This window comes from Arvicanthis niloticus, chromosome 25 (assembly GCF_011762505.2).
Source record: "Arvicanthis niloticus isolate mArvNil1 chromosome 25, mArvNil1.pat.X, whole genome shotgun sequence".
NCBI classification, from domain to species: Eukaryota; Metazoa; Chordata; class Mammalia; order Rodentia; family Muridae; genus Arvicanthis; species Arvicanthis niloticus.
In genome coordinates this window covers 18,757,356-18,774,176 of record NC_133433.1, presented here as the reverse complement: position 1 = coordinate 18,774,176, position 16,821 = coordinate 18,757,356, and the positions used below count along the sequence as shown (strand labels likewise).

Here is a 16,821-nt window from a genome sequence, read left to right as displayed (position 1 = left end):
CCATGCTTGAAGTTGAGAATCGTTGTTAATACCAGTTTTTCTGCCTCATAGAACCATCTAGGCTGATTATCAGTTTTAATACAGCCAGCTCACAAGCATCAGTTTATGTGTATGTGTGTATGGCTTATTTGCTTGGTGGACTGTCTTTGAGATTTCTTTAATTGTGTGTTACCTCTGAAATTTATTATCTTTGAACTTCCCAGTCTATAGAATGGTGTTAAAAAAATATATCAAATTTGGTTTCTTTACTGCACAAAACCATTTGATGAGTTCCTGTTGTATTCAGAAAGCCTATCAAAATTAAAAGCCTCAACGATCTAGTCATGCTGCTCAAGCAGGCTGTCATCCACCAAAAAGGCTGAAGGATGTCACAGTCTGCTATCAAACATCATATGTTTGATACATGATCACATGTAGAAGTACTTCTGTGAGCTTGCGAAAGAAGCTGTGGTCAATAGGTTTGATGCTGACAACTATTATTTGGGAAGTCTAAAAGCAAAACAGCACGGAGTCTTAATTGCTGGGGTTCTGATCTAGCAGATCTGGGGAAGGGCCTGGGAACTTGTCTCTCCATGGATACTACACAACTGATGAACCAATATTTTGGCAATCGATGACCTAGAGCCTCTAGTTCTGCTTGGTGAACAGTGGCTCTGCCCCTTGAGACTGGAGACTTTCATCTGTCGGGCTGACTTTTATCTAGCTAACATTTCCCAGAAAAACTGGATTTCCCCATCCCACCTAGACCCTAGATAATTCATGTAAGGTACCAGGACTCTGTGTTGTCTTGGATAAAGCTAGTTCAGGATGAGACACATTCCTTTTTTTCTTACTACCTTTCTGGTAAGACCCATTCAATCCTATGTCCTCCTGTGAACACTCGTGTCCCATATACATCTCTGATATTTCATTGGCTCCCAGTGTATTTTTATATTCTTAAAGTCCTTTGATCCTTAAACAAGTCTTCTTTTTTTTATTTAACCAGATTCTCAGAAGAGACATCATTTTCACAGTCTTTTTGTTCATTTGTTTGTTTAGTTTTTGTTTTTTTTGGACATTATTTTAGTAACCTAGATGAACTTCAAGGCTGATCTTGGAGTCCTGATACTCCTGCCTCTCCCTCTGAAGTTCTGGAATTAAGGGCCATTGCGCCACTAAGCTTACCCAAGCTTAATTAATACTCATGAATTAATATATGGATAATCATCTTATTTCCATATTTCTACTACTTTGTCACTTAGTTTTAAATAATGAGTAAAATAGCAAGAAAAATCAACCAAAGACCCCCATCTTATATGTTTATCGCACATGACTGCAATGCCTTCAAACGTTCTTGTTATTATCTGTGGACATTTCCATCCTGCCTTAGTCTCACTTCAGAGTCTCTGTGACCAAGCTTGCATGTAGCTCTCTCTGTCAAAGCTTGCATGTGGCTCTCTGTGTCCAAGCTTGCACATGGCTCTCTGTGACCAAGCTTGCATGTGGCTCTCTGTGACCAGGCTTGCATGTGGCTCTCTGTGACCAAGCTTGCATGTGGCTCTCTGTGACCAGGCTTGCATGTGGCTCTCTGTGACCAAGCTTACATGTGGCTCTCTGTGACCAGGCTTGCATGTGGCTATATCCAGGTCCCTTCACTATCTACATTTACAATGAAAACTTTATCTTTTCTCTTATTTACTTTATTTATTTGCCGCATTGTGGTCTGCCATTTTGGCAACCTTCGACCAAATTAGTAGGCTCCATCTCAGTAATCATTCACTCAGTTTTCATTATGATTCTCAGTTCTTCCTTAATAAGAAGGCCATTTCAGTCAAATATTTGATTATTTGTAACTCCAGAGTTCTGGTGTTAACTCACCAGAGCCTTGGAGTCTAAAGACCGATCTATTAATAATTCTGATTAACTCTGTACCTTGGCATCTATCAGTACTTCCTCTGTAGCTTGAGGCCCCAGAGTGGGATACTCATCCTTTTACTACCCTTAGACCTTTGCTTTCCTTGCTCTCTGTCTGTTGTGCACATCCTGGAAAAATATGCATTCTACTCTATCATAGGATCTTTTTCTCTGTCAGCATTAAGCCATTGAGAAAGCCAAAGGTAATGTACTATGTGTCATAATGTATCCCTGTGATTCATGCTCACCAAATCCATGTTTTTATATGTACATACCCATGAGTCTGTCTTCTCAAAACTCTACAGTTCATCAAAGCCTCAATCCCAGTCTCTGACTCTCTAGTCTTCTGACTTTACACCTTCTTCTCACAGGCCTCACATTTCACAGCAGTAAATGTGCTACCAAACCCTCCACGTTATTTCCTACCAAAGCTCCCTTCTTGCATGTTCTTTTCATTTCTCTAAATGTGGAGAATTGTCTTTAGAAACCTGGATTATAGATGGTATCATTTAGAAAAGGTCTGACTTTTTTCAGTGGAGATGACCCTAGTATGCATTATTTAAAAACAGGTTATACAGCTGAGGACATACTGCGAATATATTTAAAACAAATTGTAGGGCTTGAGTAAATTTATGAAACTGTGAATAACTTTGTCACCATGTTGGAACGCAAAGCTAATGTGAACCAGGCTTGGTCTTGCATTTCTGTAGTCTTGGCATGTGTAGGTAGAAATAGAAGGATCAAAATCTCATGGACAGCTTTGGCTAAGTGAACCATTAATTTTCAGTTGTTTTGTTTGTTTAAACAAAATTGAGTTTGATAGCACAGTGGAACTCAAATAGAAAACAAATAACCCCAAAAAGCCTTGCCATCATGCAGAAGACTCTACTATATCAACTGCATGGGTAATTTTTGAATATTCTGGAAACAGTGAATGTTTCATATGATCAGGATGAAATATCAGCCATGACCATCATTGTATCCTGCATGATGCTTTAGTTTGTGTTTTTAAACTATTATTATTATTATTATTATTATTATTATTAATCTATTTTCACAGCCCAATCCTCATTCTCCCTCCCAGTCTACCCTGCAACAGTTCCTCACCCCATTCTACCTTCCCCATCTCCAAGAGGATGTCCCTACCCTCCCCCACCCCACCAGACCTCCGTCCTTTCTGGAGTCTCAAGTCTTTTGAGGGTTAGATGCTTGTTCTCTCACTGAGGCCAGACCAGGCAGTTCTCTGCTATGTGTGTGTCAGGAGCCTCATTATCAGCTAGTGTATGCTGTCTGGTTGGTGGCTCAGTGTCTGAGAAACCTTGAGGGTCCAAGTTAGTTGAGTCTTCCTATGGGGTTGTCCTTTTCCTAAACTTTCAGATTTTCCCTAATTCAACCATAGGGGTCCTCAGCTTCTGCCCATTGGTTGGGTGTAAGTATCAGTGTAGGCTCCTTGCTGGCAGGGCCAGGCTAGAGGTGAGCGGTCCCTGTCCTGCTAGGTCTCTCTGGGCTGAGCAGGATGGTGAGTATCAATGGCCCAAAAGAAACATACCAGGCGGGAGTCTTGTCGAAGTAGGAACTCAACTTTATTGCATCAGCCTCTTACTTCTATAAACTCAAAGCATAGGGAGGAGGAGTTTTGGTGGGGTGAGATGACATAGGGTGCAGAGGAAGGGCAATGGAGGGTATGGGGTGACTGACAGGGCCAATGGCAAAGCTCTACATTAGCAGAGGCAGGGCCAAACAGGTCTTGCTGAGTCACCCTGGTATGGAAGTGACTGAAATAGGTCTCAAAACTCGAGCCAGGCTTAGGCTCTCCCACAAGGCCTCAGAAACCCGAGCCAGGCTCTGGTTTGTCCACAAGGCCCAAACCAGTGCCTTAATGGGGCCCAACATATCTGCATCTGTCAGCTGCTTGTTGGGCCTCTTGGAGGGCCATTTCCTGTCTGTAAGCACACCATAGCACCAATAATAGTGTCAGGCCTTGGAGCCTCTCCCTGAGCTGGATCCCAATTTGGTTGGTCATTGGACATCCTTTCCCTTAGTCTCTTCTCCATTTTTTCCCCCTGCAGTTCTTTTAGACAGAGATGATTCTGGGTCAGAGTTTTTGATTTTGGGATGGCAACCCCATCCCTCCACTTGCTGCCTTATCTTTTTACTGGAGGTGGGTTCTACAAGCTTCCTCTTCCCACTGTTGGGCATTTCATCTAAAGCCCCTCCCTCTGAGTCCTGAGTGTCTCTTACCTCCCAGGTCCATGGTTAATTCTAGTGGGTCCCCTCACCTCCTACCTCCTGAGGGTGCCTGTTTCCATTCTTTCTGGTGCCCCTCAGGGCTCCATTCCTGTTCCCTTCCCCAATACCTGATTACGTGCCCATTTTCCCTTCTCTGTCCCGTCTCCCACCCAGGTTTCTTCCTCCCTCTGTTCCCCATGATTGCCTTCTACTCCCTCTTAAGTGGGATTGATCCTTGGGCCTCACTTGGGCTACTTAAATAAAAATTGATGTCTAATTAAGAATTTTCATAGCTCTATTAGGCATAATGCTGAGATATTAATTTTTCTGTGGTCAAGAGTTAAATCTTTTAATAACCTATGTTTTGATATGGATTTGAATATCATAATCTGCATTTAATGCTTTTCCTGGAAGTAGAGACATATACAACTGCTTTGGTTTTCCTACTTTTACACTTTTGGGGGTGACTTTATAAAAAGTGTTGAACACTATGAACATGAGTAAATTTTTTCAGACCTTTCCTAAATGGTACTATTAATGATCCAGACTTCTACAGAAAACAATCTATATCTATATATTTATATATTCTTAGTTAGGGTTTCATTGCTGTTAAGAGACAACATAATCAAGGTAACTCTTAAAAGAGAACATTTAATTGGCTTATAGTTTCAGAGGTTCAGTGGAAAGTATGGCAGCATGTAAGCAGACATGATGCTGGAGGATCCAAGATTTCTGCATCTAGATCCAAATGCAGCCAGAAGAAGACTCTTCTATAGGCAACCAGGTGTAGGGTCTCATTCCACACTGGGTGGAGTGTAAGCACAGGAGCTCTAAAAGCCTGCCTCCACTGAGACATAATTCCTTTAAGAAGGCCACACCTCCTCCAATAAGGCCATACCTCCTAATAGTGCCACTTCCAATGGGCCAAGCATGTTCAAACACACACACATACACATGTATGTGTATAAGCATATGTATAAATATATGTAAAAGTGTATGTATATGTATATAAGGCCACAACTCCTCCAATAAGGCCATACCTCCTAGTACCTAATAGTGCCACTTCCAATGGGCCAAGCATGTTCAAACACACACACACACACACACACACACACACACACACACACACACACACACGTATATGTATATGATATATATGAAAAACCAATGTGGTTTCAATGTGATTTAGCATATTAATACTTTTGCTTTTAAAGATTTCTTTTGTGTGAGTGGAAGTGAAACCAGATATGTGCATGTGAATGCATGTGCCCACGGAGGTCAGAGGCATCAGGTGTCCCTGCAGCTGGAGGTGCAGAGAGCTGTGAACTGCACCACATGGGTGCTGGAAAGAAACTGAGGTCCTCTGCCACAGAGGGTGATCACTTATTCACTAAGCCTTATCTCCAGCCCAACTAAATGACCCAAAATATGTTTAAACCTACATATGAAACAAATTACTGTTTAATTCAAGTTAAGAAACTATACATAAACAGTAATGACATCTTAAAAATTCCAGAGTGTAAAGTTTTAATTAACTAACAAATTTAATTATGACTTATTTTAATATGTGGTCTATGTTTAGAATAATATTGGTATTCATTCTTCTTAAATATGTTATCAAGTCTCAAGAAAGATAAAAAGTTCTCTGATAATTTAATCTGAAATCATTTCTACAGCAAAATTCATAAATAATAAATAGGAGCTTATTGATCCATATTTTAGTTGAGCTGGGTCTCAGAGCAAGTTACCTCCTCAGGGAATTCTGTGTTCTTTATAAGAGAAGGTGACGAGACAGTCTCTAAGGAATTAAATTGTGAATACAATCTTGGTATTGTACATGCTAATATAAATCTGTTATTCCCAATCTGCATCTATCACGACACGTTTTAAACCATGGCTGATCTCATATGCAAATAGATGTCTTATTAGAAATCATGGCAGTATGTGCCAGTGTCTCCCTGGATTTCTTGGAAGTTTGCTATCATGCCATCAAAGCAATAGAAACGAATGTTGATTACTGAAAGGCTTTGAAGAGCAGAACACAGTCAGAACATCTTATAAGTTCTAGATGTCTGAAACACAGATGAACAGGCATGTCTTTAGGTCATTTAAAATAGGATCAATGCATTTATGAGTAAAGCAAAATCTACTTTATGCTTATTTTGCATAACAAAATTTAGTCATGTTCATAGTTATTTTTAGGCTTTTAATTTTACTTTTTACTCATCATTTGGTTAAATGTTGTGCTTTGGCTTTAAAGAATAGAATATAATTATTTCAAACAAAGTAAGAAAGTTGGATTTTTATAATTCTGATCAAGTATTATTATCAATCACTAAAAAATTAGAAATAATAATTATAAGCTAGTTTTTGTCTTTTGTATAGATCTTTAAAATTCCTAAGATATTTATAATTTTATGTATGATAAATATATATAATATATATTATTTATAGTCTGTTTATATTTATAATATCTTTTCTGTTTACAGCTTTCCTACACTTGTAACAATTTAGATTGGTTAACCTTTTTGTCATAATATTATGAAAAGCACATTTGGAAATTAATAAATTTCAGTTTAGATACTGATTTTTATTGCTATAAGTGATTAATCAATATAGTACTGACCTCTTAAGTGTTCCTATTGTTAAATGACTAGAATACAAGGGTCGTGTAAGGACAATGATGAAGGGTTGTTTATGAACAGCCATTTGGTGCACAGACTCAGCAATTTCCTGTGCTTTGTGTGTTTATCTTAAGCATATTCCATGAAAGAACAAAACTATATTGAAGATATAATATTATCTTGTGTTTTATTCATGCAAACTAACTTCTCTCTTGAAATGGGTCTGTCTTCAAGCTGTACACAATTAGGATTAAAATAATGATTCCACTTTACTATTAATAAATGCAAACTATGCAAAATAGAACTGCTATATGAATAATTATATCTATTGACATTATTTATGGCTTGTGTTGACAGAACTATTTTTAATGTTTTGATTTATAACAAGTAAGACTATATAGGCTTTGGTGATGTCTTAGTCTCAGAAAACTTAAGTATGTATCATCTTAGATGTAATAACTGTGGTTTATTAGAGATAAAGGCTTAATTTATTTGACTTTCTGTTATCAGCAGATGTTTTATATTCCTAGGTATTATTATACAATCAGTCTGAAGATTATTATTATTATAAGAAAAGCAAGCATTTTGATGAGCTTCTAATTTTCTTATACATGGGTGGAAGTGGCTTTGCTGTGTTGAATGATAGCATTATAGGCTATTTCTGTGAGGATGTATAAAGAATGTAATTTAACTTGAACAGACTTCGAATGTAGTTGGTATCTGAGTACTCTGGTAAAACCCATTAGGAAAATTCTGTTTATTTGGAACCTGAAAGAACTCCACTTTTATTAATCCAGTACAAACCTGCGAGACTAGAACAGATTGTCCTGCCTCAAATTCTGTCCTGAGCTCCTTGAGGTTTCCAGACTATGAAAGTTACAGCGTACCCTTTCCCTTCATAGTATCACCTGTGGGGAGATTTTGTTTTGAACTAAATCATGATCATTTAGAGAAACTCCTGTGTGTATTCCTGTGTGTGACTGCCTCCTCTGGCTGTCTCCTCCTTCAGTGTGAAGGTGACATCACACTGTACAGTTGCCTCCCATGGCACTAGATCAGCTTCTTCAGAGAACGAGGACCATGGCCTGTTTTCATTCACCCAATCTTGTGCTTTAAGTTGTGTCTATCTTACGAAATAGTTTTCTCAATTTTTGCTAGTCTCCATAACCACTTACAGGGAGTTCCATGTGCCTGTAATTTTGTCATATTTTCTTTCCTAAATATTGTTCCATCAGCCTTTTGGCTATTCTTTGAAATTTCTGGATAGTTGCTTTTATCCTCTAATTTCTACTCAGAGATAATCTGAAGTAATAGATACAGGGCAACAGTAGCTCCCATCAATCTCTCTCTCTCTCTCTCTCTCTCTCTCTCTCTCTCTCTCTCTCTCTCTCCCTCTCTCTCCCTCTCTCCCTCTCTCCCTCTCTCCCTCTCTCCCTCTCTCCCTGTCTTTCTCCTCTTTCTCTTTTCTCTCTCTCTTTCTGTCACATTCTCCTCTACTGTCTCTCTATCTATCTCTTTTCTCTTTCCCGTTTCTCTATCCCTGCCCTCTCAGATGAGAAATAGTAACTGACTTTCAAACTGATCTTCAAAGATTTTTCAGTTTTTTTCTTCCAATCTGCTTTTTAGAAGTTAGCTTTTCCAGCCTCTTAAGCCCCAAGTTCTTAGAACTCCTGTGCCTTTATGTATTTCTACTTATTAATTTTTAATTAAAATATAATTATATTACTTCTCTACTTCCTTTCCTTTCTTCCCTAGACAAAGGCAGCTAATGACTGCTCAGGGAGGGAGAGTTAGCCCCTCAGTCCCAGGAATACAGCCCCTAATTGGTACCCAGTACAAAGTACTCAGTCCTGAAATCATGAAAGCTCAGGTCACACTAAACAGACAAGGCAGACTGTATTTATATATTTATGCATATTTGTTATAATAATAATAATAATAATAATAATAATAATAATGAGGCCTTTGTGGTTTTAATCCTTAAATGACTTCTTGCTTGACCATATCTTTTTCACCTATTTTTTTCACATCGAACTACGCCAAAAGAAACAAGGAGCAACTTCGGAGCACTGGTGTTTGCATTGCATTTGTGAACATTGTGACTATAGTAAACACGACCCACAAATATCTACTGACTCACAAGAGAATTTAATTCTTTTCTCGAGGATGACAAATTATTGAAACTACTTCTTCCATTCCTTGGATAGTCAAGTCTCTAGAAATGGGATCTCCTAAATTTGTCTGAGGCTCATTTATATTCCATTGCTTTAGGTGGGGGAGAGCATACATGGTCATGCCTGTGAGTTTTTCATACTTACACTTGAAAATGATACATTCAAATTCCTATAATAAGAACTTAATTACTATTTTAATTAAAGCTTGGCAATCTAGTCTAACAGTGAAAATAAGAAGTAAGTATAGATTTGGTGGAAAGAATATAGTTTCTGGTGCAACAGTTAAATTTAATAAAGACAGAATATGACACTGATTGGAGGATTAGATACAGCAGCACAGACTGCAAACCTGAGAGTAATAACACGGCAGTGCTCTCTGCTGCTGTAGTATACAGGATGCTGCAGTATACAGCCACCCTGGCCACACTCGTGAGGCATATTAAAACCCAAACCATTCAACTCACATACTTTACCCCCTCCATTCAATTGTAACACAGTGGGTAACTGCAAACAAATTTGTCATTTACAGATACTTCTCTAATATTCTGTCTTAATTGAGTTTAGTTCTTGATGAAAATTAAAGTGACCTAGAATAAATGAATAAAGATTTTATTACCAGTAATTGTATAGCTGATGATTTATTTGTAGAGTGTAGTTGTCTTTTGTAGATGTTTAATTGAAGTTAAGTTCGTAGCAGTTTTATTCACTGCTTTAAAAAGGATTTTAAAGAAGTCTTTGGGAATTTTTTAGATAGATTTTTAAAATATATTTTATTATAATGGTTTTCTTTCTTTTTAGCAGGCATTTTGGAGATCAAAGATGGGTAGAAAAGACTCTTCCAATACAAAACTTCCTGTTGATCAGTACAGAAAGCAAATAGGTAAGCAATGAGCTTCTGCAAATAGAAGCTAAGAAATAGACAATATGTCAGTTAAAGAATCCATTTTCTATAATGTATATGACTCAGAGAAAAACAAGAATAAAGTAATACCTTAAAGGTTTCTAGGAGGAAAAGCAAATGTAAAACTGCATACTAGCAAGGAACATGCTTCATGTGTTTGCTCTTTCAGGTGCTTTGGGGGATTTTGTCAATTGAATAAAAGTAAAATGAATATTGATATTTTTATGAATAGTGCTATTCATTTGTACTATTTACAGTAGTTTATATATTACCATCTCATAAGTTATTTCTTTATATTCATTCAAATATTTAGTTGTGTTTTCTCATTATGGCTGTGATTTGTATTTTCAGAATACTTCATTAAAATGTGCTGAATAAAATATAAATGTCATTTCACGTGTAGATCTGAGCTAAGAAAGAAAACGAACTTCCCAGGAGTCTTAAGTAAGGAGTTAGAAGAGACAAGATGCAAGGCGTTGTCAATTAATGTTCCAAGCATAGCCTCGGAAAGTATGAAGAGCCCTTGGGGAAGATGGCCATCTAGAGAGAAGATAGCACATTTAGGGAGAGAGCAGGAAGCGGCTGGCACCTAAATGCATGCTTTTTCTATGTGCTCATAGAGTACTCTTATACTAGGCAGTATGCAAGGAAAAACATAAGACTTTAGAGAATTTGTAGCATAGGGACATATTGTGTTTAAAAGTGTAATAAGGTAGAAATCAGAAGCTAAACGACCACTTCTCACAATCAACATACCACACTCTTCCTCTTCTCTCTACCTCTACCCATTTCATATTTAAACAAAAATGTAATGAATTAATAGAACCTCCTTAAGTAATTGTAAAATAAAAAAGATTTCAATGGATTCAGATAAAATAAGTAAAATAAGTTAAAAATATAATACACATTTATTTTATAGCATTCCCAAAACATGCACTATATAAATGTAAATAATTGTAAAAAATGTATAAATTAAAAAATAAAAATAAGAATACATAGGCTAGTGAACACATTTTGTATTTTGTATTAACCATATAAAATCTATGTATTTTTATGTATACACACATACACATATCAATATTATGTGGCTATAGAAAATCCAATTAAAATATCAATTATCACACATAATGACTTCTTTTGTATAGGATAAATCCACCTAAATATACTCATAAAATTTCTGTTTAACATGAAACAATATTATTTAACGCAGCCATGTTATATCTCTACATGCCACAGCTTTGCTCTGTTTGATTTACATATCCCCATTTCTGTTCTTCAACTTGATAAGAACCAAAGAGATCCATCTCTTCTTTTTCGAATCTTTTTCCTTTGAGGTTATACTATAATTACTTCATTTCTACTTTCCTTTTGCCCCTCCCCAATTCCCTGTTTCCCCCATTGCTCTAGTTGAAGTTAAAGGGCTCCTTTTTCTCATTTATTGTTGTGTACATATTACTTCATAATTCAGTTGACTCAATTTATCAGGCGGTAGGCACAATTAAGTAAGATTATTTGGAATAAGGCAACTTGAAAGGCCTCTATTCCATTTCAGATATTGTATTTGTTAATGAAACTTCATGGTCTGGACCTCTACTCTCTACTAGCATTCTAGTCATACTAGCTATCCCTAAGAATTGTCAGTCAAGCCGTAACACAACATTATAGGGAGTTACTTACCTGCAGATCCAAAAGCTTTCTCATCCTTCTTTCAGAGAAGTTCCAAAGGCACCCAAACTGATCAGGTTCATCACAATCATAGAACCCTTTTCCTGGTACCAATTTTCCATTAGTTCCTTTCATCACTGCTGGGACAAATATCTGACAAAAGCAACCTAAGGAAAGAGAGGTCCATTTTGAGTCACGGTTCATAGGATGTAGTCTAGCATGTGAGAGAAGGCATATTGATAGGGCTGAGAGACAGCTGGTCATTATTCCCACAGGCAGAAGCAAAGAGAAATGAACGTTGCTCAAATCTCATTCTCTTACTCAGGCAAAAAGCCCAGCCAATGGTACATGGCCGCATAGTTCACTGTAGGCATCCTCTTTTCAGCTAAACATTGTTAGAAACATCTTCACAGATAAACACAGAGCTATAATTTCATAGTAATTCCAAATCTAGGTGAGTTGGCAATTTAAATTAACCTCAAAAGTTGGGGTGAATACAATTTGGTCAATGTGAATGATATTTTGAGTTTGGTGTCAAATTTGGCCTTTTACTAATTTATAGATGATCTGAGCAACTGTTTTCTTATGAATATGAGATATTAATTTTTGCTTGGTAATGTCTTTGTTTAGCTTCAGAATATAAGTTGAACTTCCTTGGAAATGATATGTTCTCTCTAATATATTTTGAAAGAGTTTACAAAGAACACTCTTTTCTAAATGTCTGGTAGAATTCATCTGTACAGGCATCTGGTACTAGGATGCTTTTAGTCTGGGAATTTCTGATTACTGACTGATTCAGTATCTTTATTTGTTATTTGTCTATTTAGGTTTTCTATTTATATTTGATTCCTTCTTGGTTCCATGAGCTAAAAAGAATGTTTTGGGGAGTATGCCCATGTTTATATAAATCCTTCCATTTCCCCTAGTTATTCAGTTTGTTGGCATATAATTATTCATGATAGCCTGTTACTCTCTTTTATGTTTGAGTTTATAACCAGCCCCCCCCCCAGTATTTGTTCACTTTCCTCAGTCTAGAAAATCCCTACTCTCTTTTGCTAATGTTTTTCCTATTGCAATTTAGTCCGTATAGTATGTCTTTAGTATTTATTCTGCTAATTTTGCACTTAATTTAGATTTACATAATTTTTATCTACTTTGGGTTGTTTAATTGAAATGATTCTCTGTAATGCAGGTAGCTATTAGTTCAAACATCACTTCATACTGTATCAGACCATTTGCTTCTTTAACAAAACTAAAGTCAGGAATGTGTGAAGAAGAAAGGTTCCGGAGGCTACCCACTGGCTCGCATATCACATATGCCTCCATGATGCTTCTTATCATCTTACCTTATCTTACCATATCATCAGGTATCACGTGGAAACCAGGAGAAAGCTCAAGTCAGCTCACTGTGTTTCTGCTCTTAGAGTCTCCGGTCCCACTATGTCCCATCCTGATGTCCTGCATGACCCTAGTTACCTCCAAGTATTAGCAACATTTGGGTTGTCAATTACATTTCAGCATGAATTTTGAAAATCACATTCAAACTCTGGCTCCTACTTTTGCTGCACACAATTTGTTCATTTTCATGTCACAAAATTGATTATTTAAGTTGGTTATTTGCTTTCACATCACATTTGTGAATTTTCCCATTTGACTTGCTGATGTGTATTTTCATTGTATACAGAAAAGGTATTTTAACTGAGTTTAGTTTTCTTCCTTATGTTTGATAAAATTTGTTATTCCTTGTGTGTGATACATAATGGAAAATATAAGCATGCCCTCAAAACTGTGTAATCTGCTACTACAGAATTGGATACTCTATATTCATGTATGAGATGTATTATCTAGTTTTACTAGTTTCATCTTGGTGCTTTATCCATAAAAATCTGCATACTCTCAATAAATTATTTTCTGTCATAGTGATCTTTTGAATTTCATAATTTGTCTATCATTCATCCATATATCAATGCATATCAATATCTATCTATAATTATATCTAATTTTATCTACAACTCTAGATATCACCTCTCTATTTATTACCTATCTATTTATCTCACAATACAGATATATGCATATATATATATATATATATATATGCTTTTATGTATGTACTTTAAGGTTTAGTACATACAAAGTATATCTTCTTAATCCACATGTTTCAAAGTTGATGGAGTCAACTAATCTCAGAATGGAAAAATTGTCTCTGACCTTAACATGAATAGGGTTTGTTTATTTTCACCCATTTTGTAGATAATACAGCATTATTCAGGCTTTGTACTGCTTTAGGGACTGTATGAAACATAGAGGTATTTTGAGATATACATGTTAGCTGTATACTAACAGCATTTGTAGACAGCATCTGAATTTTCCTCGATATGAGCATCTACTGAAGTTCCTGGACCTATCCTCTGAAGACAAAGGAACATTTATAATTACTATATCGGTTTCTTGAATTGACTAATGTATAATAATATTGTTACTTCTTTATTTGTCACACCTTTTATAAAGTTTGTTTCTGTCAGATGTAAGTTAGTTACTTCTGTGCTTGCTGGCTAGCTGACTGTAGCGTTCTCTCTCTCTGTCTCTCCGTGTGTGTGTGTGTGTGTGTGTGTGTGTGTGTGTGTGTCTGTCTGTCTGTCTGTCTGTCTGTCTCTCGCTCTCTGTCTCTCTGTCTTCGTCTCTGTCTCTATCTTTCTCTCTCCCCCTTTCGCTCTCCTCCTCTCATCCCTCCCTCTTCAATATCTTTTCTGTTTCTATAATGACACAGCCTATGTATCATTAAATCTAAAGTGATTCTCATCTTGAATGAATTTAATTGTGTCTTTTAAAATTCTGCTCAGCTATTTGTTTCTTTATTGGTACATTTAATCCATTTACATTTAAAATAATTGTCAATAGAACATGAATTACTTTTGCCATTTTGTTGGTTTCTAATTTTTAATTTTTTCCTCCCTTGCTGTTTCTTTGCAATTTGATGATTCTTTAGTGCTATAGTCTTTATCTTTTCTGTGTCTACTATTGATGTTTGGCTCTAATTGCTCAGAAGCTTACATGCAGCATAATAGTCTAGCTAAAGCTGGTAGCAACTTAAATTGCATACAAATCTGTAGAGAGAGTTTTTTGGTGTTATAACGTTTTGCTAGATACTTTGTTCTTTGCAGTCAATCTTCCTAATGTCCTGTCTGCTGTTGAAAGAAAACTACTATCTTACATTTAGATACAACACTGCTCATCTAATTATGATTTTCCGATCTCTTGTTTTATATATATATATATATATATATATATATATATATATATACACATTCTCCATTGTTCAAGAAAGAAAATTAAATTGTTCTATTATAATGACATATCTTTACATTTCTATCCATTTTATTGCTTACTATGTCAAAATTAATATTTATTTTTATTTTGTTTCCCCATTTCTTTTTTAATGACTTTTAAAGTATTTAAAAAGTTTTGTTTGTTTATTTTCTGAGCCTTTTTGTTATAATTTAGTATCAATAACTTCCTTCTGGCTTTTGACTAATTCTCAATTATCTTTCTCATTCTTTTTTTTTTTTTTAACCTGGACTTTAAAATTTTATGTTTTCTTATATAGTCCTCAAAAATGTTTATATTTGGATAAACATTTAATTTATAACTTTAAATAGAAGTTCTTTATTTTCCAGCTTAAATTTATATTAATTTAAAGTTAATGTTCTCTTTTAGTTTACACCCTATTCTACAGCTCTGTAATGTTTGAACTAAATATTTTCTTTCATAAGTATATAATTGAATTTTTTTCTTTTTTCCTTGGGATTTTTCTTTATTCTCTGTTTTTTTTTCTGTCATATTAGATTTACTGAAATGTAGTGTTTATCAACTTTTAAAACATATTGAGTGTTCTTATTTCTCATATGTAATAGGTGTTTGTATTTATTAACATTTAATATTCTAAAAGGCAGATGCTCTTATTTTTATTGTATCTATACTGATATTTACAGAAGGAACTTAGTAAAGATTTGCTTAAATATTTTTAATTTTTATTTTTTAGATTATAATTACAATATTTCTCCCTTCTCTTTCCTCCCTGCAAACCCTTCCCTTATAGGCCTCATTGCTGTTTTTCAAATTTATAATCTCCTTTTTATTAATTGCTATTACACACATATGTATATATATGTGCATATATATTTCTGAATGCAACATGCTCAATGTATGTAATGTTATTTGTATATATGTTATTGGAAAACAAGTTGGTGAAGAAGACAGTGTCTTCTGCCCTTGGCAACTTTCAAACACCTACAATAATCCGTGAAGGGCCAAGGTCTCATGGGCTTTCAGGTTCCATTTTGGCTTGTCTCATGTTGTTGCCTCTGTCTGCTTCAATTTTTTTAACTTAGGAAATTGCTAAAAGATATAGTTGATTTAGTTATGTAACCCTTCTGAAATGTTTTATTTTCTCATGTTAGCCATTTTTGTCTTATTTTCCTTAAGTACCATAAATCTTAGTGCTTGTTTATTTATATGGTGGTAGTAGATGATGTCGCCTTTGAAATCTATAATAGCTGTCATTATTTTCTGCCCACCACTAGAAATTTTTGTAATTATCTCCATAACATCATTAAACTAAGTGTTTGGGCTATGTTTGCATGTTTAGAAATTAGTTTATCAGGTTGTTTGCTGTAATCAAGATATCTATATAATTTTGAAAAAAAAATTAAATTTTAATAAGTACATTACCTTTATCTTTTAGGAAGCATATGGTATCATTTTATGTGTCCAACAAGAGCTAAATTTGTATATTCTTTAGATCAATGTCTAATTTTTTCATATTATGTAATAATTTCACCAACTTGGATATTATTTGAAGTATACAATTTCTTATGAATATTTGTAAGTTGGTTTATCTTTAAGATATCAAAATGCAAATTGTTTACTTATGTGGTTATTAGAGTTTTCTATAGATACTCTGAGAAAGACTGTTGAGTTTTGGTTTTGTAGTGAAATTTCTGCAGCTATATGGTGTATCAATACAGTAAAAAATACCTTATGGCAGTTCATATGGCAGTTTGAAAATTATGTAACAAATTGTCTTGACATTATATTTACTTCTGGTAGTATAAGAAAAGATTATAAAATATTTTTGACTTTTGAATAAGATAAGAGGTATTTGAAGCAGTTGAAAATTATTCTAAAATGTTGAAGGCAAGATAAAAGTCTTTACTGTTGATTAGCCAATAATATTTGTCAGTGCTTTTGGCATGCTACATATAACTCATCTTCCAATAATTCATTTGAGTAATTAAATTTAGATTGCAAATTTTTCTTTTCAAATGTTTTGACTGTT

General features: G+C 35.2%; 1 protein-coding gene across 2 annotated transcripts in view; it reads left to right on the top strand.

Annotated features, from left to right (window-relative positions):
- Triqk (triple QxxK/R motif containing) overlaps window positions 1-16,821 on the top strand; it is a 61,041-nt gene that overhangs the window by 32,457 nt on the left and 11,763 nt on the right. The window contains exon 3 of one of the 2 annotated variants that reach the window (XM_076924148.1): window positions 9,722-9,800. In XM_076924148.1, coding sequence (XP_076780263.1) covers window positions 9,740-9,800 — 61 coding nt within the window. In that variant the 5' untranslated portion in view covers window positions 9,722-9,739. Of the gene's footprint in view, window positions 1-9,718; window positions 9,801-16,821 lie in introns of both variants that reach the window. The other variant, XM_076924147.1, reaches the window with a different exon arrangement.